Here is a 24,596-nt window from a genome sequence, read left to right on the forward strand (position 1 = left end):
ACCACAACAAACCCCAGAAGTCCACTCGGATCCCACGTGGAGTGGAACAAAGCCATCTCAACCTTCTTCCAAATCCATGTGATGATTTTCAACAGTACGTGTTGTGTCCGAAGACTCAGTCATGTCTGACTCTTTGCAACCCCATGGACGGTAGCCCGCCAGGCTCCTCTGTCCATGGGGTTCTCCAGGCAAGAACACCAGAGTGGGTTGCCATTTCCTCCTCCCAGGGATATTCCCGAGCCAGGGATCGAACCTGAGACCGCCTGCATTGGCAGGCAGATCCTTTACCATTGAGGCACCCGGGGAAGCGATAAATAAACCACTCAGCCATTTAAAACCTGCATCTTGGCTTTACTACGGCGACCCATGTCCAGCTTGGATTATCTTTGTGGTGGCCAGCACCTCCTCCTCCTCAGGACGGCAGCTGACATCTGGCTCTAATTACCCACGTGGTGGCCACCCACACGGACCCCTACGAGAGGGTCTGAAACACTGCACTCATTCCCAGCACTAGGATGCTTCTGAAGTAAGGCCCTCCGGTGGAATCACGGCGTCCAGGGTCACAAAACGGAGGACTGTCCCCACATAGCTGAGCTGCAGTGGGCCTCACCGAGGGCCGCGAGTGCATGCTGTGAAGTGAGGTAGTGAGACCCAGCAGAAGGCAGCCCCATGTCCTCAGGCCCGCACGGATTCGCCTCCAGAGAAACAGCCCGCCCGCATCCAGTCGCCGAGAGCACGTGACCAGCGGACACCCTCGGGTGTAAACCCTGCGTGCTTATTCCTGCGTGCTCAGTGTAATGTGGCAGCCTGGATGGGAGGGGAGTTTGGGGGAGAATGGATACATGTCTGTGTCTGGCTGAGTCCCTTCACCATCCACCTGAAACCCTCACAACATTGATCGGCTACATCCCAATACAAAATAAAAAGTTCAAAATGAAAAGAAACAAAAAAACTACAGTGGGTTGCCATTTCCTTCTCCAGGGGATCTTCCCCACCCAGGGATCGAACCCGTTACCTCCTGCATTAGCAGGCCGGTTCTTTACCACTAGCACCACCTGGGATGTCTTCTCCATCAGTAGGTAAACCAGTTTGGAAGAGGTCGTCTCTCCCAAGCCAGCTAGAATCTCCTTCCAAGTATTTCTGACATGTCCCCACGCAGACTGTGTCACCACACCTTGACGTCCCCCTGGGTATTTCTGCAGAAGAGAAAGCACAGCCGTGGTGTCTGTCAGCCACCCTTGGCAAAAGTCACACCACAGTCACAGTCAACATCCAAACGTTGACCCAGTCTTTGAGAAAAGGACTTAATCATTCTGGAAGATCCTCAGGGAGCTTAATACCTTTCTTAGCGCTATGTGTTTGAAGATCTGCAATGCTTCAAGCTAACCCTACATAGGACGGACGTGGTCTCACTGTCCAGGAGAAAATCTTGAGCTCCTTCAAGCAAGTCCAGAGACCCAGGATTGACCAGAAGGCCATCCTCATGTTCCCTTTGGCTGTTGGTGGTGGTGGTCAGTTGCTAAGTTGTATCCGACTCTTTGCCAATCCATGGACCGCAGCATGCCAGGCTTCCCTGTCCTTCACCATCTCCCAGAGTTTGTTCAAACTCATGTCCATCGAGTCGGTGATGCCATCCAACCATCTCATTCTCTGGTGCCTCCTTCTCCTCCCACCTTTAATCTTTCCGAGCATCAGGGTCTTTTCCAATAAGTCTGTTCTTTGCATCACATGGCTAAAGTATTGGAGTTTCAGCTTCAGCATCAGTGCTTCCAATGAATATTCAGGACTGATTTCCTTCAGGATGGACTGGTTGGATCTCCTTGCAGTCCAAGGGACTCTCAAGAGTCTTCTCCAATACCACAGTTCAAAAGCATCAATTCTTCGGCGCTCAACTTTCTTTATAGTCCAACTCTCACATCCATACATGACCACTGGAAAAACCGTAGCTTTGACTTAGACGGACCTTTGTGGGCAAAGTGATGTTTCTGCTTTTTAATACGCTGTCTAGGTTGGTCATAGCTTTTCTTCCAAGGAGCAAGTGTTTTTTAATTTCATGGCTGCAGTCACCATCTGCAGGGATTTGCCAGCAAGGCATGAAGGAGACGGGACCTCCCCGGGGAAGCTCCAGAGGCGTGGGGACCTGGGGTGATGCGGGGCTTCGAGCTGGGTTTTGGGTGCACCACAGAGGCGGGCAGAAGGCACTCAGGTGGATCGACCGTAAACAGGCACGTGGGAAGAGCTCCTCCTCGGAAAGGGCTCTGGATGTGGACGGAACAGGGCCGCTCACCCGAACGGCGCAGTCACTGCAGGAAGCGGTCCAGCTTCTCCTGAATGCGGGCGAAGGCGTCCTTCCCCAGGTAATCCATCCGCCCCTCCTCCCACTTTCTCCGCTCCTCCTCGGGGCTCGGGGCGTCGGGCTTCTCTTCGATGGAGATCTGAGAGACGGAAATGGTCAGGTCCACCTGGGGGAAAGACAAACCCACAGAGAGATGCTTGTGAGCCAAGAAGAGGGGGTTCTCACCAGACCCCAGACCTGCTGGTGCCTGAAACTGGGACACCCAACCTCCAGAGCTGCGAGAGGTAACATTTCGTGTTATTCGGCAGCCACGCAGACTGTGGTCTTTATTTGTTACAGCGGCCTCCACAGACCAAGGCACAATTAAGAAAACATCAATACCAATCTTATCCTCTGCCCAGCAGTTGGCTCTTGAGCTATATTTGCTCCGACTAATATCAACCCTGAATATCCACTGGAAGGACTGATGCTGAAGCTGAAGCCCCAATACTCTGGCCACCTGATGAAGAGCCGACTCATTGGAAAAGACCCTGATGCTGGGAAAGATTGAAGGCAGGAGGAGAAGGGGACGACAGAGGATGAGATGGCTGGGTGGCATCACTGACTCGATGGACATGGGTTTGAGCAAAGTCTGGGAGACGGTGAAGGACACCCCTGTTTTTCACTATTGTCACTCCAGGGAAACCCCTGGCGGGCTGCAGTCCATGGACACGACTTAGCGAGTGAACAGCAGCAAAGACAACAAGAAGTGTTATTACATCATAGTTAGAAACATGAGCCATCAACTTGCTTAAATGCATCATCACAGAGCCTGAAATTTAAGACCAGAGCACCTGTAAAAGGTGGTCTTAGCAGGAAAGCATCTTTCATGTTCTTCTGCAAGAAGAAATCAATGCATGCTGGATTAGGATCAAAACATCTCCCCGCCCGTCGCTCCAGTTTCCCAGGTTTTACATCTGTGCATCATCTCCCAAGCTCAGGGTGCAGAAAACACAGCCCAGCCCCTTCAGGTCAATTAAACTCTGCAGAACAGCGTTGCAAGAGAAAACGGGCATGATGATCAGAGCTGAGGACAGGAAAGCAGGTGGACCGACTGCCAAGGGCAAAGGCCAGAGAGAAGCCAGGTGAATCTGAGACAGCGGGAGAAGAACGAAAGTTCTCATCTCAACAAGCAAGGTTGAAATCGAGGTAACACCCGTGCGTGGACACAGCTGGCCGCTGCAACAGCCCACAGCGCCCATCACGGGAGCTGGGAGAGGTGAACGGCTGGGACAGGGGACACCACCTCTAGAGCGTCCTGGGGACGGGGGTCCCTGCTGACATCCGCAGGGGGCTCCCGGCTGGGTTCCAAGGTGTCCTCGGGTGGGGCACCTGCGGTGTTCTCCGCCCGCCGCTGGAAATAGAATTGTTGCATCGTTAGTCTGCAGGGGGCTTCCCAGAGCCAGAACGACAGAGAACTCTTTCTCTTTAGGATCAAACAAATGGGTCGTGCAAAAAAAAAGAAAAAGCCATTTACGGGGACCCCTGCCCCCCAGTGGTCCAGTGGGTGGAATAGCAGTGGTTTAGTCGCTCAGTCGTGTCCTTCTCGCTGCGACCCCGTGGACTGTAGCCTGCCAGGCTCCTCTGCCCATGGGATTCTCCAGGCGAGAATAATGGAGTGGGTTGCCATTTCCTTCTCCAGGGGATCTTCCCATGTCAGGGATCCAAACCAGGTCTCTTGCATTGCAGGCGGATTCTTTGCCCATTGAGCCCTGGTCCTCTGGTTGGAACGCCTCCTTTTCACTGCCGAGGGCCCTGGCTCAATTTCTGATGGGGAAACTAAAATCTCACACGCTGCTCAGCACAGTCAAAAGAATAAACAAACAAAAATTTTTTTAAAGTCATTTGGTGTGATTTACTACTCTGAACTTTCCCATTACTTTCTGCACAAGACGAGATGCTGACATTTGTCATGTGATGTAAGGCTTAACTTTTCAAAGGACAAGATTGGGACTGACATATATACACTATTGATGCTATATATAAAATAGATAAGTAGCAAGGACCTGCTGGACAGCACAGGGAACTCTGCTCAATACTCTGTAATAACCTGATGGTCACCAGGGGGAAGGATGGGGGAAGGGATAGTCAGGGAGTCTGGGATGGACATGGACACACGGCTGTGTTTAACATGGAGAACCAGCAAGGACCTGCTGGACAGCTCAGGGAACTCTGCTCAATACTCTGTGATAACCTGATGGTCACCAGGGGGAAGGATGGGGGAAGGGACAGTCAGGGAGTCTGGGATGGACATGGACACTCTGCTGTGTTTAACATGGAGAACCAGCAAGGACCTGCTGGACAGCTCAGGGAACTCTGCTCAATACTCTGTAATAACCTGATGGTCACCAGGGGGAAGGATGGGGGAAGGGACAGTCAGGGAGTCTGGGATGGACATGGACACACTGCTGTGTTTAACATGGAGAACCAGCAAGGACCTGCTGGACAGCTCAGGGAACTCTGCTCAATACTCTGTAATAACCTGATGGTCACCAGGGGGAAGGATGGGGGAAGGGACAGTCAGGGAGTCTGGGATGGACATGGACACACGGCTGTGTTTAACATGGAGAACCAGCAAGGACCTGCTGGACAGCTCAGGGAACTCTGCTCAATACTCTGTAATAACCTGATGGTCACCAGGGGGAAGGATGGGGGAAGGGACAGTCAGGGAGTCTGGGATGGACATGGACACACTGCTGTGTTTAACATGGAGAACCAGCAAGGACCTGCTGGACAGCTCAGGGAACTCTGCTCAATACTCTGTAATAACCTGATGGTCACCAGGGGGAAGGATGGGGGAAGGGATAGTCAGGGAGTCTGGGATGGACATGGACACACGGCTGTGTTTAACATGGAGAACCAGCAAGGACCTGCTGGACAGCTCAGGGAACTCTGCTCAAGACTCTGTAAAACCTGCCTGGGAAAAGAATCTGAAAAAGAATAGACACATGTATATGTATGGCCTTCCCTGCTGGCTCAGGGGTAAAGAATCTGCCTGCCAACGCAGGAGACATAAGAGACTCGGGTTTGATCCCTGGGTCGGGAAGATCCCCTGGAGGAGGGCACGGCAACCCACTCCAGTATTCTGGCCTGGAGAATCCCATGGACAGAGGAGCCTGGCGGGCTACAGTCCATGGGGCTGCAAAGAGTCGGACACGACTGAGCATCTAATAGTCTTCTATTCCTTCCTAAAGCAAGATAGAAGGGAAACTCAGGGATTTAGGCGGGCAAAAACCCAGGTGTCTTATCCACCTGGAAAGTAAAGTGGTTCACGAACAACACAACGGGGGGGAACCACTCAGAAATGTCACAGGATAGAGGAGAAACACATGGGGTGTCCCCTATGGTGGCCAGCCGACACAGGCGTTGTGTAAGAAGTCCGCCGCTGCGGGCGATGTGGGTTCCACCCCTGGTGAGGGAACTCAGATCCCCTATGTTGCATGGCGCAGCCATTAAAAAAAACAAAAAGGTGAGTGATACCGAACAGCTTTGGATCTCTGTGAGGTCTGCAAACTGTGGGGAAGGTGTTGACAACGGGTCATGTCGCACTCCAGCACAAGTCTCTATTTCTGGCCAACCTATCGTCTAAAAAAAAAAAAAGGTGAAAGCAAAGTTAGGACAACGCTTCAGGCAGATAACTAAAAATGCCTCATCTGTGTTCGCCTGCCTCCGCGGGTGCAAATACAGCTGAGCTAGAAGCAGGTGAAGGAGGTTCAAACCAGTCCATCCTAAAGGAAATCACCCCTGAATATTCACTGGAAGGACTGATGCTGAAGCTGAAGCTCCAATCCTTTGGCCACCTGATGCGAAGAGCTGACTCACTGGAAAAGACCCTGATGCTGAGAAAGACTGAAGACGGGAGGAGAAGGGGATGACAGAGGATGGGATGGGCGGATGGCATCACCGACTCAGACTGGGTGGTCAGGTGGCAGAGAGTTTTGCTCCCCCCGGGGTCCCCGCAGGTCTGGTGATGGTCCCGTCCCATGAGGACCTCTTCCGATTTCAGCTGGAATGCCACAGGAAGACAAACCCCACAGAAAACCATGCAAGTGGCTCTTCTCGACTCTCCCCCGGATGGCACATGGTGAAGACCATCCCAGGGGGCAGGAGATAACTCAACGCGTCACGGGCGACATCAGGTGGCTTCAGCGTGGAAGCCGAAATTGTTTCTCGAGGAACCGCCTTGGAAGCGGATGGAGCAGAGGAATGGCAGGAATCCTGGGTCATCGGATGACTGCGTAGGGCAGAGCACGCCTCTCTGCCCCCTCGGCTGGGCGTGACGCAGGCCAGGAGCTGAGCTGTGTGTACTGGGGGCTGGGACTTTCCCGGGGGCTCAGTGGTAAAGAATCTGCCAGGAAATGCAGCAGTTGCGGGAGACCTGATCTCCATCCCTGGGTGGGGAAGATCCCCTGGAGGCGGGCATGGCCACCCACTCCAGTAGTCTCGCCTGGAGAATCCCACGCACAGAGGATCCTGGTAGGCTGCAGTCCATGGGGTCGTAAAGACTCGGACACAACAAGGCCACTGTTTGAAATAAGCATCCCAGACCCGTCTCTTCCTTAGTTACAGGATTTATGAAAATAATCTCTTTTTTTTGGTAGGGGGTGGGTGAGAGGGGTGGAGGGTTCCCAATTCCCCAAATAAGGAACCCAGAGTGGGTCATTCACTAGATGGTCAGTAGGTGGCAGCAACGCAGAATAATTAATTGCCAAGATGCCTGCTGTGTCGTGCGGTCGCTGAGTTTGTGTTGGACTCTTTGTGACCCCCATGGACTGCACCCCGCCAGGCTCCTCTGTCCATGGGATTCTCCAGGCAAGAATACCAGACTGGGTTGCTATTGTCTTCTCCAGAAAGATGACCTTGGAGTGCAAAATAATGAAATATAGGCACAGACACTATAAAAAGGACCCCTTCCTTTTAGCTCAGCTGGTAAAGAATCTGCCTGCAAAGCGGGGGACCTGGGTTCGATTCCTGGGTCGGGAAGACTCCCCTGGAGAAGGGAAAGGCTACCCACTGCAGTATTCGTGGGCTTCCCTGGCGGCTCAGCTGGTAAAGAATCCGCCTGCAAGACAGGAGACCTCGGTTCGATCCCTGGGTTGGAAGACCCCCCGGAGAAGGAAATGGCTACCCACTCCAGTATTCTGGCCTGGAGAATTCCATGGACTGTGTATTCTGTGGGGTCGCAAAGTGTCAGACACCACTGACCGACTTTCACTTTCACGTCTTCTTGGGACTTAAATGTTTAATTAGGTCTTCTGCCCACTTCCTCCCCCAAAGTTTATTTTTTAAACATTTTTATTTTATTTGCTTTTGGACACGACTGAGTGACTTTCACGTATACAAGCGCTATGACTTTCTCAATTTTAGACACACATGCTCATCGGAAAATAGTCAATAGAGACTTTCTTTCTTGTTTTTTTTTTCCCCTGGCCACGCCTAACAACATGTGTGATCTCCCCAACAAGAGATTGAACCCAGGGCCCCCGGCAGTGGGAGCATGGAGTCCTAACCACTAGACCATCAGGGAAGTCCTGATAGACACATCCTTAAATGCTGATCTCTTCCAGAAACACACCCTGAAACAATGTTTCACCAGCTTCTGTGCACCCGTTACTCTGCTCAACTTGACTCATAAAACTAACCATTGCAACTGGAAAGGTTTTTTATTAGTTTTATTAATTTTAATTTTATTTATTTACATTAATATATTACTATACCATATTCATATTAATTTAGATTTATTTTAATAAAATTATTTCTATCTTATTTATTTATAATAATATACTGATATGACTATATTATTAATGTTTTATGGTTAATATATTGATTATTACATTAACCAATTATACTATATTATTTATATAAATTATGTTTGTATAGATTAATTGTTAATCATATTAATACATTGATTAATATAACTGTATTAAATTATAATATATATTGCTATTTATATTTATCTATATTTACATTAATTTGTATTTTGGTTTTTATTTATAAATATAAAATTATATTTTATTTATATTTATGTTAATATATTAATATAATACATTATACAAATACATTTATACTTATTATTTAAATTATATAATCATTTATATAATTATTTCCTTTTATTTATTTACTTATTTCTGAGAGATTCCCCACAGAGTCTGACTATCAAACATTTAACGCGAATGCCGACTCTTCTCAAAAAATCCGGACGGAAGGGCCCTACTGTATGGCACAGGGCATTATATTCAGTCCCTTGTGATATAACCTGTCATGGAAAACAATCTGAAAAAAAACAAATAACTGAAGCACTCTGCTGGACACGTAAGACCTAACACAATGCGGTCAGTCGAGTATAGTTCTTTTTTTAAAAATTCCCATTGCGGGTGTGGCTCCTGCAGGGAGCGGGGAGGTGGGTCTACAGGAGTGTAAGAGCTTAGTCCACAGAGTGTTCACATTCCTGCAAGGCGGATGCTTTCTGCTTAACCGACAAAGCCATTTCCTGGGGCCACAGCCAGGTGATGGGAAGACTTCGGGGTACAGCTGAACAAATTTCAAAAAAAATTTAGGAATAAGCTCACTTCCCAACCACCTCCATGGTGCAAACCAGGGTCTTTTTTTCTTTTTTCTCAATTTGTTTGGGTGGCTATGAATTCACAACTCCAAAATTCTACTAATGCATGGAAGCTGCCTGGACATCACCGATCCCATTGCTAAAGTGTAGAAGAGAAACGTCCCACAGGAACGTCAGCTAAAGATCGAAATGTCCGTTGTCTTATCAGAATCAAGAAACAGCCCCCGGAAAGCTATTGGCGAGATGACGGGAAAGGACAACGTCCCTTCCACGGGGCCCCCAAATCCCACCCCCATCAGTGAAGTCATCATGCTAAGTCTCGAGAGCGACAAAGGGGGTTGAAGATGGCTTTTATGTGGCCGCCCGGATGGGAGGGGTGTTTGGGGGAGAATGGATGCATGTATATGAATGGCTGAGTCCCTACCCTCCGCAATTGGCTCTACGCCAATACAGGGCTTCCCAGCTGGCTGTCGTGACAAAGAACCCGCCTGCCCATGCAGGAGACTCAGAGAGGCGGGTTCGACCCCTGTGTGGGGAAGATCCCCTGGAGGAGGGCATGGCGACCCACTCCAGTCTTCAGGCCTGGAGCATCCCATGGACAGAGGAGGCTGGCGGGGCTACGGTCCAGAGGGTCGCAGAGAGTCGGACTGAGCGGCTGAACAACGGCCTCCCCACCCTTTTGTGAGACAGCGGTCGTTATTATTGTCACTCATTTCTCAAATGAGCTGACAGGCGCCCGGAGAGGTTGGTAAAACTTGCCTCAGCTCACACAGCTCAGGCTGGAGGAGCCAGACTCTGATCTCAGGCTTTGGGCCTGAGGCCAGAGATTAATCACGACCGGCTTCCAGTGCCACCTGCATAGACAAGCTAGATGCACTCCTCGGACGTGACTGGGCGACATGCATTCACACTGACGCCACAGCAACCTGAAGGCAGGTTCCGCCCCTCCCCCGTCCCCGGAGGTCCAGGGAGCATCCCCCGTCTCCATGGTAACCAGTGAGCCTGCGCCCCATCGCCCCGTGCAGAGCATACGTACTGACCTCGTCCGAAGGGCGTGCCGCCAGAGTAGCGATGTTTTCCTCCACCCCCACGGGCTTCTCCGAGCCGTCAGGAGAGCAAGCCTGCCTGGGCCCCTCTGCCGTGGCCGATGCACCGGAACACTGCCCCTCAACGCCTCCGAGGCGAGCCTGCGGAAAAACGTTCACGCTTAGCAAAGCTGCCCGTAGTTGCTCAGTCTTGTCCCACTCTCTGCGACCGCATGGACTGCAGCACGCCAGGCTTCCCTGTCCATCACCACCGCCCAGAGCTTGCTCAAACTCATGTCCATCGAGTGGGTGATGCCATCCAATCATCTCATCCTCTGTCACCCTCTTCTTCCTGCCCTCAATCTTTCCCAGCATCAGGGTCTTTTCCAGTGAGTTGGCTCTTTGCAACAGGTGGCCAAAGTATTGGAGTTTCAGCTTCAGCATCAGTCCTTCCAGTGAATATTCAGGACTGATTTCCTTTAGGATGGACTGGTTGGATCTCCTTGCAGTCCAAGGGACTCCTGACCTCTCTACAGATCTCACTAACATCCACATTCACATGGTTGCTCCAGGTAGGAAGGGCCCATGGCACAGGCTCCCTACACGGCTCTCAACGTTTCATTTCTTAGAACCACCTGGATCTGCAACCCAGTACCCAGCAGTGGGTCAGAAGTAAAGAAACTCGCCTGCAATGCAGGAGACATGGATTTGACCCCTGGGTTTGGAAGATCCCCTGGAGAAGGGAACGGCAACCCACTCCAGTATTCTTGCTGGAGAATCCCATGGACAGAGGAACCTGGCGGGCTACAGTCCACGGGGTCGCAAAGAGTCTGACACAACTGAGCGACTCTATTTAAAAAAGAAAACAGCCGAAGCAGACTGCTTGGCGGAAAAGAAAAGCAACTTGCCATCAGCGACAAGAATCTGAATAAACGCCTATGTGATCGTCTCCAATGGTCAGAGAAAGTTTTTTTGTTTTTTTTTTTTCTTCTCCTCAATCTTTCGGCCACAATGTACAGCATGGGGAGTCTTAGTTCCCCAACCGGGGATCGAACCCTTGCCCTCTGCATTGGAAGGTGAAGTCTTAATCACTGGACCACTAGAGAAGTCGCAAGCAAGTTTTGGTTCTGATTGCAAAGTAGCACCCAGCTTCACCAAACAAAAACCGCAGTAAAAACACTAAAAAGTGAACTCTTTTTCAAGGTCCCAATGCATGGATTTGCAGACACTGGACTCCACTGTACAAATAAACATGCCTGTTAAAGACAGACCAAGAAAGAAAACTTCCAGGGAACTTACCTTAAAAGGTCTTTTGCCTGCCTACTGAAATTCACTGCAGAAACTCCAGTATGGAGAGCATGCAGCGTTATACTTTAAAAAAAATCAAATGGGTGCCCATCCAGAGCTTGAAAAGCCCTCTTCAGACACCGCCTTCCACGGCCTCTTCAATCAAGGACAGAAAGTGGAAAATGCCCGCACCAACGGCGTGTGTAATCAGTCACTTCCAGCCACTTAATCAATGAGTGGCTCTTTCCCTGACGAAGCCGGGTAATTTAAATAATGATTTTGGCGTCGATTCGGTAAACCCAAGCCGCAGTTCTGCTCATGAAACATTCACGATTTTGCAACCCCCCCCAAAAAATAAATAAATTGCCTGCCTCTTTCAGCACCTTCCTACGTGAAATACAGGACATGAATACAGATGAAAAGTATCACAAGACGTAAAGCTTTGGCAGCTCCTTAGTTTCCAACTATGGTCTTTATTTCTTGCGGTGAAATAACGCATCTTTCCTCATCTAATTCCTCTCTGGTGTGTGTCAACATTGTTTATTATCTTCTGATTCCCTCATTTTTAAGTAAACATGTCTATAAACGCTGAACTATTCCTGAACGTCCCTGGTGGTGCACTGGCTAAGACTCTGGGCTTCCCATGAGCGGGGACTGGGGTTCGATCCCTGGTCAAAGAACTAGATGCCACGTGCCGCAACGAAGACCTGGCGCAACCAAATAAATAACTACTTTTTAAAACTGAACTTTAAAAAATATTATTTCTTCTATTATTGTAGTCCTTGACAGATTTTGTTTTTCCTCTTCTAAAGGGAAAGGTTTTTTATCTTCCTCCCCCCCGCCAAACTGTCTTGAGATATAATTGACATACAATATTGTGTAAGTTTTAGGTATATAACATGTTGATTTGATACAATTATATTATGAAAAATGGTTACCACTTGATTTGAGGGGGGATGTAATTTACTTTATTGGAATGGAGAACTGTCAAAGGGCTAACACCTTAACTGAAAACTATTTGTGAGGTCGTAAAACTATGTTATAATTTGAAGTCCAACTTCTTCACCCCAGAAAAAGGATCATAGTTAAAATAAGAAAATAAGTATTTGGATATTAGAAACAAAAAAAACTGTCAAATTTTTACCATTAAAAATGTGATCGGCACAAAAGTGGCCAATAGGTTAAAAACACAACATCTGTTAAGTACCACTTTGAAAGTGCCTTTCTTGGAAATAAGGATGTAGTTTACTATAAAAACAAAAATTTATGTAGAAAATCCACCTCTGAAACATTGACAGATTTTTTCTTTTTTAATGTAACTCGGTAATTGCTTATAATATCCTATATCTTGGAGAAGGAAATGGCAACCCACTCCAGTATCCTTGACTGGAAAATTTCATGGACAGAGGAGTCTGGCGGGCTACAGTCCATGGGGTCACAAAGAGTCGGACACGACTGAGCGACTCACACACATCCTGTATCTGTCTTTAAAGAAAAAAATTAGAAATGAGAAGAGAAATGAGAAGAACATGGGGGAGTCTGCCTTTGAAGAAAATGCCCAAGTGTGGCTCATAGAGAATTGATCCACAGTGAAAAGAAATTTTCTCTTTCTTTTTAATCCCTGGTTTCAACTCCGGGGTTTCAGGATGCTTACCGCGTGACCTGGGGACCCCTGGTGGTCCTTGTTCCGGATAGTTTCACAAAGAGGCAAGATGCGATGGTGGTAAATTCCCCACCACTGGTTAAGGAAGGACGTCTGATGCTGGTCGGCCCGCCCGGAGCCCTCCTCCAAAACGGAGCCCGTCTGGGGATTGTACTTGTAGTTCCAAGGCTTCGAGGACCCCAGGAAGTGGACCACCTTCGCGCTGGAGCCAAATCTGAGGAGGAGACACACGGAAAAAACATCTCGCTATCCTCTTGCGAGCGACCACGCCCAGAAAGCCAGGGACGGAGCCCCCTGGTGGCCCAGGGCTTAAGAATCTGCCTCTCAACGCAGGGGACACGGGTTTGATCCCTGGTCCCTGAAGATCCCACTGCCTCGGAGCAACAAAAACCCGAGATCAGCAACTCTAGAGCCCGTGCTCCGCAACAAGGGAAACCACCGCAGTGATAAGCCCGGCACCCTGACTGGAGAAAGCCCATAAGGCAGCAAGGAAGCCTGAGCACAGACAAAAATCAATAAAGTTAAAAAAAAAGAAAGGCAGTGACCACCACAGGACTCGTCACAGACAGCGAGGTGCAACCATGCACCTCGACGGCTCAGGGACCATCCTCTCGTGACGGCCACTTAGACTTGCATTAAAAAAAATAATAATAATTGTTTATAGTCAGTCCACAGTGGCAGTCTTTCATAGTTCTGTAGACCAAGAAACATAACCAAGACCCACTGGGATGCTCCCCACAACAGAAAGAATAAATCAGGAGTCTTAGCAAGGGGGGCGGTTTCGTAGCCCAAATCATCTCACCCTGAAAACGGTGACAGATTAAAAAAAAAAAATAGATTTTATAGGAGAGAACGAAAACTGCAGACCAGAAAACTGGCTTCTTGGGCAAAATGGAAAATTTTCCCCTCTCGACTTTCATCTTTTTATCGTTATCACCACTCGCACCAACCTCACAGTTTTGAAAACGTTTTTTTCTTAATTTCATTGTTTTCTTATAAAATTTTGATATTATATTCCCCCCCAGAGATCTATGTTCTGTATGGCCCACTGTGCCCACTCTGGGACTTTCCAGGAGTTAGGATTTTGCCTTCTAATGCAGGAAGTGTGGGTTCCATCCCTCACTGTTTAGTGTCCAACTCTTTACGACCCATGGACTGTAGCCCGCCAGGCTCCTTTGTCCATGGGATTCTCCAGGCAAGGATACTGGAGTTGGTAGCCATTCCCTTCTCCAGGGGATCTTCCCAACCCAGGGGTCGTACCTGCATCTCCTTCATTGGCAGGCAGACGCTTTACCATGTGAGGCACCAGGGAAGCCCTCATACTCATAATTCATGTTGAGATTTGACAGAAAACAACAAAAATCTGAAAGCAATGATCCTTCAATAAGAAAATAAATTAATAAAAAAATACACTCTATATAAACTACATTTTAAAAAATGTGTAGTTAAATCTATACCTTCCATATTTTCTTAGAAAATCTAACTGCAACTATATATAAAAGCCTATTATTTTGAAAATGTATGAAAAGGGACACATCTTTCATATTTTTTCACAAACCGTAACTATCCAAAAAACTCACTGTTTGAAAGCAGGACTGTAGGTGTACGTGGTATTGCTGCTCAAGTTATAGATGAAGGGCAAGTGCTTCTGGATGTCAGCGGTGGACCAGTTACTGAAGAAACTGTTCAGCAAGCCTTGGTCTGCCCCTAGAGAGTTACAGCGCAGCCAAAGAAATTAATAACGAATGGTGTAGTTTTCGCCTCCCCGCACTGGGAGCTCGGAGTCTAAGCCACCGGACTGCCAGGGAAGTCCCTCAAACCCCATCTCTAACTTGCCATTCACAGGTTCGAGGTGGCGGGGAGGAAGTGCCTTGGGTCAAAGGGGTGGCCACAGCCCCAGTCTGGCCCACAAACGTCCAGCTGCCCCTCGACGTACCGTCAAAGCTGCCGTGGTCGGTGGCGTGCTGAAGCAAGAGGCCGTGCGTCTCCAGCGAGGGTTGGAAGACAAACACCCCGCTGTTGAAGCAATCCGGCCATCCAGGATCCGGGGCCGCAGAGAACTCCCTCCTGTCGAACAGCTCATCGATGTTGGCCAGCACCTGGGAGACAGAGCGTGGGGGGCCCGGACGACGTGATGGGAGGGAACCAGTCTGACCCCAGGTTGAATCTGGGTCTGTGACTTGAACTACTATACGCGACTGCTCCTGCTACAAGCTCATCACTAAAGGGATAAAGCACATGGCTTCCCAGCTGGCTCTGGGGGGTGGGTAAAGAGCCGACCTGCCAAGGCAGGAGACGCAAGAGGCGTGGGTTCGATCCCCTGGGCCGGGAAGCTCCCCTGGAGAAGGGAACGGCAACCCGCTCTAGTAGTCTTGCCTGCAGAATCCCATGGACAGAGGAGCCTGCGGGCTGCAGTCCATGGGGTCACAAAGAGTCGGACACGAGTGAGCACACATGTCACTAAAGGGATGTTGCACTTTAGCTTAAATGATACACAATGGCCCACCTCTGTCTCTAGGAACCCTGCCTCCAACTGAATGAGCGTTCAGCTAAACTTCCCTTGTTTAGCTCCCATCCTGACCAGGGCAAGTTCATCACGAAAGGGAATTTGCCTGCAAGCTTACGGTTGCTCAGTCACTACGTTGTGTCCAACTCTTTGAGCCCCCATGGACCATAGCCCGCCAGGCTCCTCTGTCCATGGGATTCTCCAGGCAAGAATGCTGGAGTGGGTTGCCGTGCCCTTCTCCAGGGGATCTTCCCTACCCAGGATCGAACCACGTCTTTTGTTACTGAACATTCCTGATGAAAGTGTTTCAGTATTCACCTGTGTAACAAATCACCATCCACAGGCATTACTTTCTGCAAAAATTCCCCGGTAACTTGTATGTTGACATACAAGTGAGAAATGCAACAGGAACTTCATGATGACCCAGACAATGGTCCATGATGGGACATTTATACCCAATTTTTTCAGTGACCCTCTTCTTTGAGGTTTATATTCCAAAGAGAAGAATGTGTGTATAAGATGGCTCCCTCATTTTATTTCAAGGGATTGAAGCAACACCATCTGTGAAACAAAATTATCATTGACAGGTTCTTAAGATCCTCTGTGGAACACTTGAACACTTAATTAGTTGTATTTATTCTCTTTCATCTAGCAAACGTAACCGACAAGATGGAAATCCATGAACATAGTGGTCTGCAAGTTGATATATTGATGTGTGTTGCTCAGTCATGTCCGACTCTTTGTGACCCCACGGACTGTAGCCCACCAGGCTTCTCTGTCCATGGGATTCTCCAGGCAAGAACACTGGAGTGGGTTGCCATTCCCTTCTCCAGGAGATCTTCCCGACCCAGGGATCGAACCTGGGTCTCCTGCATTGCAGGCAGATTCTTTACCATCTGAGTCATCAGGGAAACCCCAATTTATTGATGACATGCTCTTAATTGTATTTATTCTCTTCCATCGAGCAAATGTGACCTACGAGACTGGAAATCCACAAACATGGAGGTTTGCAAGTCAATATGATATCATCCACTGCCTCTGAGAGCTTGACCAGTAACAGCACTCCTTTCCAACACACCTATTGGCTTTAGAAATTGTGCTCATGTTTGGAAAAAAAAATATTGCTGTGATTGTTCCTCTGTTCTGATTTTCCTCTGCACCCCTCCATCTTCCTACACTGCTTTTGCACAACCAAGACAACCCAGAGCGGGTCTCCAACACTCCAACCTCATGTCACATCTCGACGTTCCAATGGCTGTTTCTGAACGCACCTGACCAGGGCTCCCACAGCAAGGCTCACTACCCCGAACGACTACAGTGGAGATGCCATAGCTTAAGAAGCCAGGTTTCCAGGCCCATGAGGACTGTATAATTCATGGTACAGTCACAGAAGACTATTGTTCCAATATTTTATTTTGTGTAGATGACATAGTGAAATAACTCGTCCTGGGGAAGGAACAGGCCTTCAAGTAACCAAGTGTTCTCAGCAACACCACTGGGTGTCTTCTACTCGATGTTGACTGACTAAATGATGCTGGGTGTAGAGATGGACATTACCTGGTGGCGATCCACCAGCATGGGCTAGCAGCCTGCTAATGGAGAGAGGGGCCTGATCTTTGAGTGGGTGGCTCCTCATCAAGCACAAGGTCTGGGCCTCCCCCTCCTCCATACTCACCAGGGTGTCTGCATCCAGGAAGACACATTTGCTGTAATGGGTGAGCGTCCAGCAGTGAAGCTTGGTGAGAGTGATTCCAAGGTCAGGTCTCTTCAGAAAGGCCAGGTGGACGTAGTCCGCACTGTCTATTAGGTTCACCTCGATGACCTCATCAAACACCCTTGAGAGGATAACCCTGGAAAAAGACAGGCCAAATTCTAGGAGACCAGGAGACCCTTTAACACAAGATATTCTGTCCCTTGTGGCTCACATTTCATTTTGCTGGAGTATATGCTGAAGTGTTTTTCTCTAAAAGGTTCTGGAGGGATAAAAATCCTTGTACAGATGCATGTGCTCAGTCGTGTCCATCTCTTTGCAACCCCATGGACTGCAGCCTGCCAGGCTCTCCTCTGTCCATGGGATTCTCCAAGCAAGAATACTGGAGTGGGTTACCATTTCCTCCTCCAGGGGATCTTCCCAACTCAGGGATCAAACCCACATCTCTTCCGTCTCCTGCATTGGCAGGCAGGTTCTTTACAACTAATGCCAACCAGGAAGTTGGGGGGAAAAAACACGAAATTTTTTTGTTTTTTTTTTTCTGCAAGCATTTTACCTCAGAAAGACTATCTTTCTGTCAAATTTTACCACAGAAGGTCCTTCTTCCTGCCAAATTTTGTCTCAGAAACGCCTTCTGTGAGATTTTATCTCAGATCCTCCTATTGTCTGTCAGATTTTTGCCTCAGAACCGCCTAGTTTCTGTCAGATTTTACCACAGAGACCTCGAGTTTCTGTCAGATTTTACCTTATAATGTTCATCTTTCTGACAGATCTCACCCCAGAATGTTCATCTTTCTGTCAGATTTTACCCCGAACCCACTATGTCCTGTCAGATTTTACCTCAGAACCCCCTTGTGTGTCAGCTTTTACCTCAGAACCCCCTTGTTTTGTCAGATTTTATCTCAGAAACCCCTACTGTCTGTCAGATTTTACCTATGAACCTCCTTCTGTCAGGTTTTACATCAGAACCCTCCAGTGTCTGTCAGAATTTGCCTCAGAACCCCCAGTTTCTGTCAGATCTTACCACAGAGACCTCTAGTTTCTCTCAGATTTTACCTTCCAATGTTCATCTTTCAGTCACATATTACCTCAGAACCACCCCCCCCCCAACAGTCTCTGTCAGATTTTGCCTCAGTCTATCAGCTATATTTCAATAAAAATGTAAGAGAAGTAACAATGCTTTAACTTAGCTCAAGATGTGGGCTTCCCGGGTGTCTCAATGGTAAAGAACCCGCCTGCTTATGCAGAAGACACTGGTTCGATCCTGTGGCTGGGAAGATCCTCTGGAGAAGGGAATGGCTACCCACTCCAGGATTCTTGCCTGGAGAATCCCATGGACAGAGGAGCCTGGCGGGCTGTAGTCCATGGGGTGGCAGAGATTGTGACACGACTCCAGGAGTGTGCACGCATGTGGACTAGTAGGACGGTTGCTTCTCAAAGTCCCCCACTCCGCCCGGACCTCAAAACAATGACACTGATTTCCACATCTGAGGCAAGGAACTATTCTACACACACGTGGCGCTGCGTGCCAGGATTCTGAAGTCGGCCACGCACCCGGCGGAGCCCCTTCCTCTAATAACGACCGCAAGGCCCTCTGCGAGTGTCCAGGGCCCCCCACGTGTGCGCCGGTCCAAGCTCACGGACCACGGCCGAGAACCTCCTCCAGCTTCCACGGTCAGAAGAACCGGGTGTGTGTGTGACTCATACCTGAGCGGGTTGGACACCTGAGGCGTGACCAGCACCACCAGCCTCCTGGTCGCCCTGTGCTCCCGGAGCGACTGCCCCAGCACCAAAGCCCCCTGGCAGTAGACGTCGTTGGTGGCCAGCGTCACAAATGCCTGGTCGGACACTGTGGACAGAAGCAACCGGGTTATGCTCCCGCCTGGTCTCGGGGGTCAGTGGTGGGACTGAGCGTCACCCTCTGACTCTCTCAAGCTTCGCGACGCGGACTGAACAAGAGTTTCGCAGGTGGCGCCAGCGGTAAAGAACGTGCCTGCCCGTTCAGGGGATGTGAGAGACGCAGGTTTGATCCCTGGGTGGGGAAGATCCCCTGCAGGAGGGCATGGCCACCCACTCCAGTATTCTTGCCTGGAGAACCCCATGGACAGAGGAGCCTGGCGGGCTACATACGGTCCATAGGGTCGTGAAGAGTCAGACACGACTGAGGTCACTTAGCACGCATGCATACATACTCTAAAATACGCTTCACAGACATTTCACGTGCATTCTTTCATTAAAAAAAAATGTTTAAAAAACCCCACAAAAATCAAAAGGAAAAAAACCTACATGCATGCAGGAAACATAACAGAAAACACTAAATACGACAAAAAGTCAAGCAGAGTGTGATTAAAATTTCCTGGTGCTGATGAACATAAGTTTATATACAGTATCTGCTTATATACACCAGGAAATTTTAATCATATACTCTGTTTATATACAAACAGACACTGTATATAAAATAAACAACAAGGACATACTGTATATCACAGGGAACTCTATATCTTGTAATAACCTATAATGAAAAAAAAAAAAAGAATACGGAGGGACTTCCCTAGTGCTCTAGCGGTTAACACTATGTTCTTCGCTTTGCAGGGGACATGAGTTCAATCCCTGGCCTGGGAACTAAGATCTCACATGCCATGCCCCATCTCCAAATTAAAAAACACACACACACACGCATATATGTAAATTAAAAAATATGAATATATACATAAAGACATACATAACCAAGTATATCTAGATATAGATATATACCCGATATATACATGAATATATGCTCGGCCATGTCTGACTCTTGTGACCCCATGGACTGTAGCCCACCAGGCTCCTCTGTCCCTGGGATTCTCCAGGCAAGAATACTGGAGTGGGTTGCCATGCCCTCCTCCAGAGGATCTTCCCCACCCAGGGATCGAACCCAGGGTCTCCTGCACTGGCAGGAAGATTGTTTACCACTAGCACCACCTGGAAAGCCCAATAGGAATTTTCAGTTTTCATGCGTATTTACAACTGAATCACTTTGCTAAAAACAACACAACACTGTAAATCAAGTATCCTTCAGTTGAAAAAATAAAATTTCCTTTTGCTCCAGCACAACGCATGTGCCTGGCCTAGACCACTTGTTTGATTCTGCATTCAAGTCTCAAAAACTCACCCAAAACTTTTGGGTCTCGGGTGAACACAAAGCCAAAGGTAGAAACAACGCTTGGATTGATCTGAGTTACCACGAGGATTCCCACCCAACTTGCCAAGAGAACTGGGCTTTCAAAAGGAAACGGCCAGACCTATTAATTAAATCCCACACGCCCCAGTCGTTGGCAAGACTTCAGCTCAAGGGTGTATGAAGCCAAGGAGACGGGCTTCAGAAGGGAAAGGAAGACTGCTTCATTCAGCAAAAACGCCCCGTTTCCCCACTGTCTCCGCAGCAGGGAAGGAAACTCCCACAGCCGATGGGACTGAAGGCACTTCCAAGTGCGAAGAACGCGTGATGTGGACGTTCACAGGGAATTTTAAGCCGCTTGATTCTGAGGTCCCCAAGAGCGAGCCGGCCGCCGGGACGAAACCAAGGCGGGATCAGGAGACCCGGGCCTTGGCTCCCAAGCTCGCGACAGAAATTAACATTCGCAGCGTCTGGTCTGGGGCTGGAACACACGCAGCCCAGTTCTCCACGGCCAGACGGAGCTGCCCTGTGGCCCCTGCGTCCTCCCCGCCTCCAAAGACAAGGTCACCCGGAAAAAATAGCAGGACCCAAGCCTTCCGAGCCCGTTTTCCCGTCTTAACCTTGGCATTCTGCTGGGGTGAGTGCCCACCGGCCCAAGGAACTCCTGTCTACCCCTGGCTGCGGTTCTTGGATTAAGGAGAACTTGAGGATTCCTGGCATCTCTGCTGTGAGTTATTACCGACAGGGGAACTCAGAACTCAAGTCTGCAGCCCCAAAGATGGCTGTCTACTCATCCACCCAGCTATCATCATCTATTAACATTAAGAACATCCGTATAGGAAATGGCAACCCACTCCAGGATTCTTGCCTGGAAAACCCCATGGACGGAGGAGCCTGGTGGGCTACAGTCCGTGGGGTTGCAAAGAGTCGGACATGACTGAGCGACTTCACTTTCTTTCCCTTTTTTTCTTTATCCACCTATTTATCTACTTACTTACCTATCTTGATATCTACATATCCTCTATGCATCTTATCTGTCACCTATCATTATCTATTAATATTGATAACATCTATCTATCCATGTGTTTATCATCTACTTATTTATCATCTATATTTATGTATCCTCTACCCATCTTACATGTCATCTATCATTATCTATTAATATTAACAACATCTAGCTACCCATCTATTTATTAGGGCTTCCCAGGTGGCGCTGGTGGTAAAGAACCCGCCTGCCAATGCAGGAGACATAAGAGACGCGGGTTCGATCCCTGGGGTGGGGAAGATCCCCTGGAGGAGGGCATGGCAACCCACTCCAGTATTCTTGCCTGGAGAACTCCATGGACAGAGGAGCCTGGCAGGCTACGGTCCGTGGTGTGGCAAAGAGTCAGACACGACTGAAGCGCCGAGCACGTACGCACTCACACTGAAAGGCCGAGTTTCCACGAACGGGGTGTTCGGGTGGGGACGTCTGGCATGGAGCACAGACAGGTCTGGGGGCTGTCTTCCAGCCCCACGTTGAAAAAGAAAAAAAAACCCCAAACATCTCCCAAAGTGGACTTCACCCTGCAGCTGGCGGCAGCTGTCGGTTTTATGAGGGGTCGGGAAGAAATGTTTACTCCGATTCCTCGCCTCCTTCCCCCCACCACCGCCCACCTAGCAACCACTCCCCCAAAATAACACCGCTGGCTTCCTCGGGGGCCCCTCCGCTTCCACTCAAAGGCGCGTTTTGTTCCCGGCCGAGCGCTGAATCCCCAGCGCGGTCCCCGCAGCACGCTGCCCAGCCCGACGGCCATGGGTCCCAACGCCCCTCCTGAATGCCACCATTTATACAGACCCTCGCCGGCTTCCAGAAAATGCGTATTTTTTTTTTTTTTTTTTTTTGAGAACTCCAAGCCACTCCCTGGGACACACATCAACAGAACCTTCTGGCTTACAGCAGGAAATTGGCCCAAACAACTCTGCCTCTCTAAGGCACGGAGGTGGAAACCAGTTGGGAAGCCGCCTGGTGACTTCTTACCAAATCGCTCCTCTGAATAAAAAGCAACCTGAATTTTTTTTTTTTAATGCTCTCATGAATGATCAGGCCTGACTTGGTGCAAGAAGAGATTGTCTTCATGATAAACAACAAAACAAAACAGGAATGAGCAGGAGTTCCCCGGCAGGCAAGTGGTTAGGTACGGCGTCCCCGGTGGCTCAGTGGTAAGGAATCCGCCTGCCAGTGCAGGAGACGGGGGTTCGATCCCTGGTCCAGGAAGCTTCCCTGGAGAAAGGAATGGCAACCCACTCCGGTATGCTTGCCTGGAGAATCCCCATGGACAGAGGAGCCTGGCGAGGCTACGGTCCATGGGATCGCAAAGAGTCGGACAGGACTGAGACACTTAGCACGTACTCAGGGAAGCGGTTACGATGCCAAGCTCTCCCAGCTGGGGGCCCAGATTCCACCCGTGGTCGCCAAGGCAAAATCCCACAAGCCGGGTCAGGTGGCCAAACCAGCCCTCTTCCCCACAGAAAAAAAAAAAAAATAAATAACAAAACAGACCAGGACAGACATCTTTCCCATGGGAGAAGGTTACATTTTACCATCCCATTTCTAAGCCTCTGAGGTCCACTGTCCCAATAAGATGTCCCCGCCAAACCCGAGGGCGGGCAGACGGGACGCAATAGAAGCCCTTGGGAGTCAGCGCTTGCCACAGCCATCCCACCAAAGTCAGCCTGCTGCCCTGCAGCGGGGATTAACCCCGGATCTTTATACGGGAAGAAGCAGCTCTGTCTCTGGCCTGACCCTGGTGAAGACCAAAGACGCTCTGTCTTCCCAGAGTTTTAGGACCGCGAACTTCCCATGGTTCTGCATGGCAGTAAGCACACAGTTCCGCGCCTGCCAAGAAAAGGGTCCACCCAACCTCCAAGGGCTAAGCTTTCACAGAAGGAAAATTACCAAATCTCAGTGCCCCTTGATCATCTTTTTTGAGGGCAGGAGGAGAAGGGGGCAACCCAGGACGAGCCCCTTGGATGGCAGCACCGACTCAACGGATGTGAGTTTGAGCAAACTCGGGGAGATGGTGATGGACAGGGAGGCCTGGCCCGCTGCAGTCCACGGGGTCGCCAAGAGTCGGACACGACCGAGGCAGTGAACAACAGCCACAAGTGTCCCCCCACTGCCGCTGAGACCCCCCCCTGTCGTCGCCAATCGCACCAAAGGACACCAAGCTCTCCAGCCCCCGGGGTGAGCGAGGGGCTGGGCGGATACAGCCCCGTGGGCGCTGAGGAGTGTGGGGACCACCTTGTGCGGGCAAAGCGGGGAGGAGGGGGTCCCCCCCGCCCCCGGCGCAGTCCGTCTCACCCGGGCTAGCAGAGCGCGGAGGCTGGCCGCGAGGAGGGTTCTCCGCTTACCGGGCATGGTGTGGGCGCAGCGCGCGGTGGGCACCACGCGGCCGAGGGCGCCCGGGCGCGGCGGGCGGCCTCTCTGCTGGGCTCCAGCCGCCGAGCAGAGCGGAGGCGTTGTCTGCGTCTCCGGGGGCCCCACCCGCTCCGAGTTCGAGGCCTGCGGAGACAGCTGGGTGTTCCGGATACCCGCACCGCCCCACGCCCCGGCCCCTCCTGAGTCAGCTCAAGTCTCCACCGCGCGCAGGGGCAGCCGCGGCCCTGCCGCCGCCTGGGCGCCCCCGGTGTCCTCAGGGTCCCCCCGCCGCGCCCGGCACTGGCTCCAGGCGCCCCCCCATACACACCCCCATCCACTGCCCGGACTTCAGCGGCCTCGCTACGCCCCCCACCCTGAGCACTCCTTTCACCGCGCGCCCAGCCGTGCGCCCCGCCCCTCTCTGAGCTTCTGCGCTCTAGCAGCCCAAGTGCACCCCCAATCCGCTCCCGGGCCCCCCCACCCCGAGCGCCAGGCTGCAACCACGCCTCCGGAAGCTTCCTCCGCCCCCACCCCCTAGCCTTCCACACCCCAACGGCCCGCTCCTCCTCCGAGCTCCGGGAGCACTGGGTCTCCGCCGCGCCCAGGCCGCCCCCACGCGGTGCGCTGGGGCAGCCCCGGCCTAGGCCTGCATCCCCCTTCCCGGCCCCCGATCGTCGGCGGCGCCCCCCACCTTCTCCGCGCTCCTGAAGTTGCTGGCCCGGGGTGGGCGGGGCGGCGCGCGGCCGGGAGGTGGGCGGCTCTCGGGAAGGTCAGCTCCGCCCCCGGGCGGGGGTCCTCCGCACGGCCGGCCCCAGCCGCGCGCCCCCCCCCCCCCCCCGGAAGGGAGAGCCTGGAGGCGGACCCCCAGGCCTCCGCGCCCCGATCCCTCGGCCTCCTCCCCGCAGAATCCAGGCGTCCGGGGCGTCCTGGCTCTGAAACCTCTAACCTTT

The 24,596-nt window shown here is 50.6% G+C and overlaps 1 protein-coding gene across 6 annotated transcripts; it reads right to left on the reverse strand.

The window, feature by feature from the left end:
* Positions 1-330: 330 nt before the first annotated feature.
* Positions 331-24,412, reverse strand: GYG2 (glycogenin 2). Of its 6 annotated transcripts, none has more exons than XM_070463828.1 (11): positions 24,338-24,412; positions 23,640-23,790; positions 18,797-18,938; positions 17,054-17,228; positions 14,809-14,971; positions 14,453-14,579; positions 12,864-13,086; positions 9,938-10,084; positions 5,816-5,920; positions 3,582-3,689; positions 331-2,462 (listed from the first exon to the last, which is right to left on the reverse strand). In XM_070463828.1, exons 2-11 carry the CDS (start codon positions 23,644-23,646, stop codon positions 2,301-2,303), a joined length of 1,359 nt encoding a protein of 452 aa, XP_070319929.1. In that variant the 5' UTR covers positions 23,647-23,790; positions 24,338-24,412; the 3' UTR covers positions 331-2,300. The 6 variants fall into 6 exon arrangements, with proteins under 6 accessions (XP_070319929.1, XP_070319926.1, XP_070319927.1 ...); XM_070463825.1 differs by lacking the exon at positions 24,338-24,412 and adding an exon at positions 23,975-24,077; XM_070463826.1 differs by lacking the exons at positions 5,816-5,920; positions 24,338-24,412 and adding an exon at positions 23,975-24,078.
* Between the last annotated feature and the right edge of the window lie 184 nt (positions 24,413-24,596).

Source organism: Odocoileus virginianus, unplaced genomic scaffold (genome assembly GCF_023699985.2).
Source record: "Odocoileus virginianus isolate 20LAN1187 ecotype Illinois unplaced genomic scaffold, Ovbor_1.2 Unplaced_Contig_6, whole genome shotgun sequence".
NCBI classification, from domain to species: domain Eukaryota; kingdom Metazoa; phylum Chordata; class Mammalia; order Artiodactyla; family Cervidae; genus Odocoileus; species Odocoileus virginianus.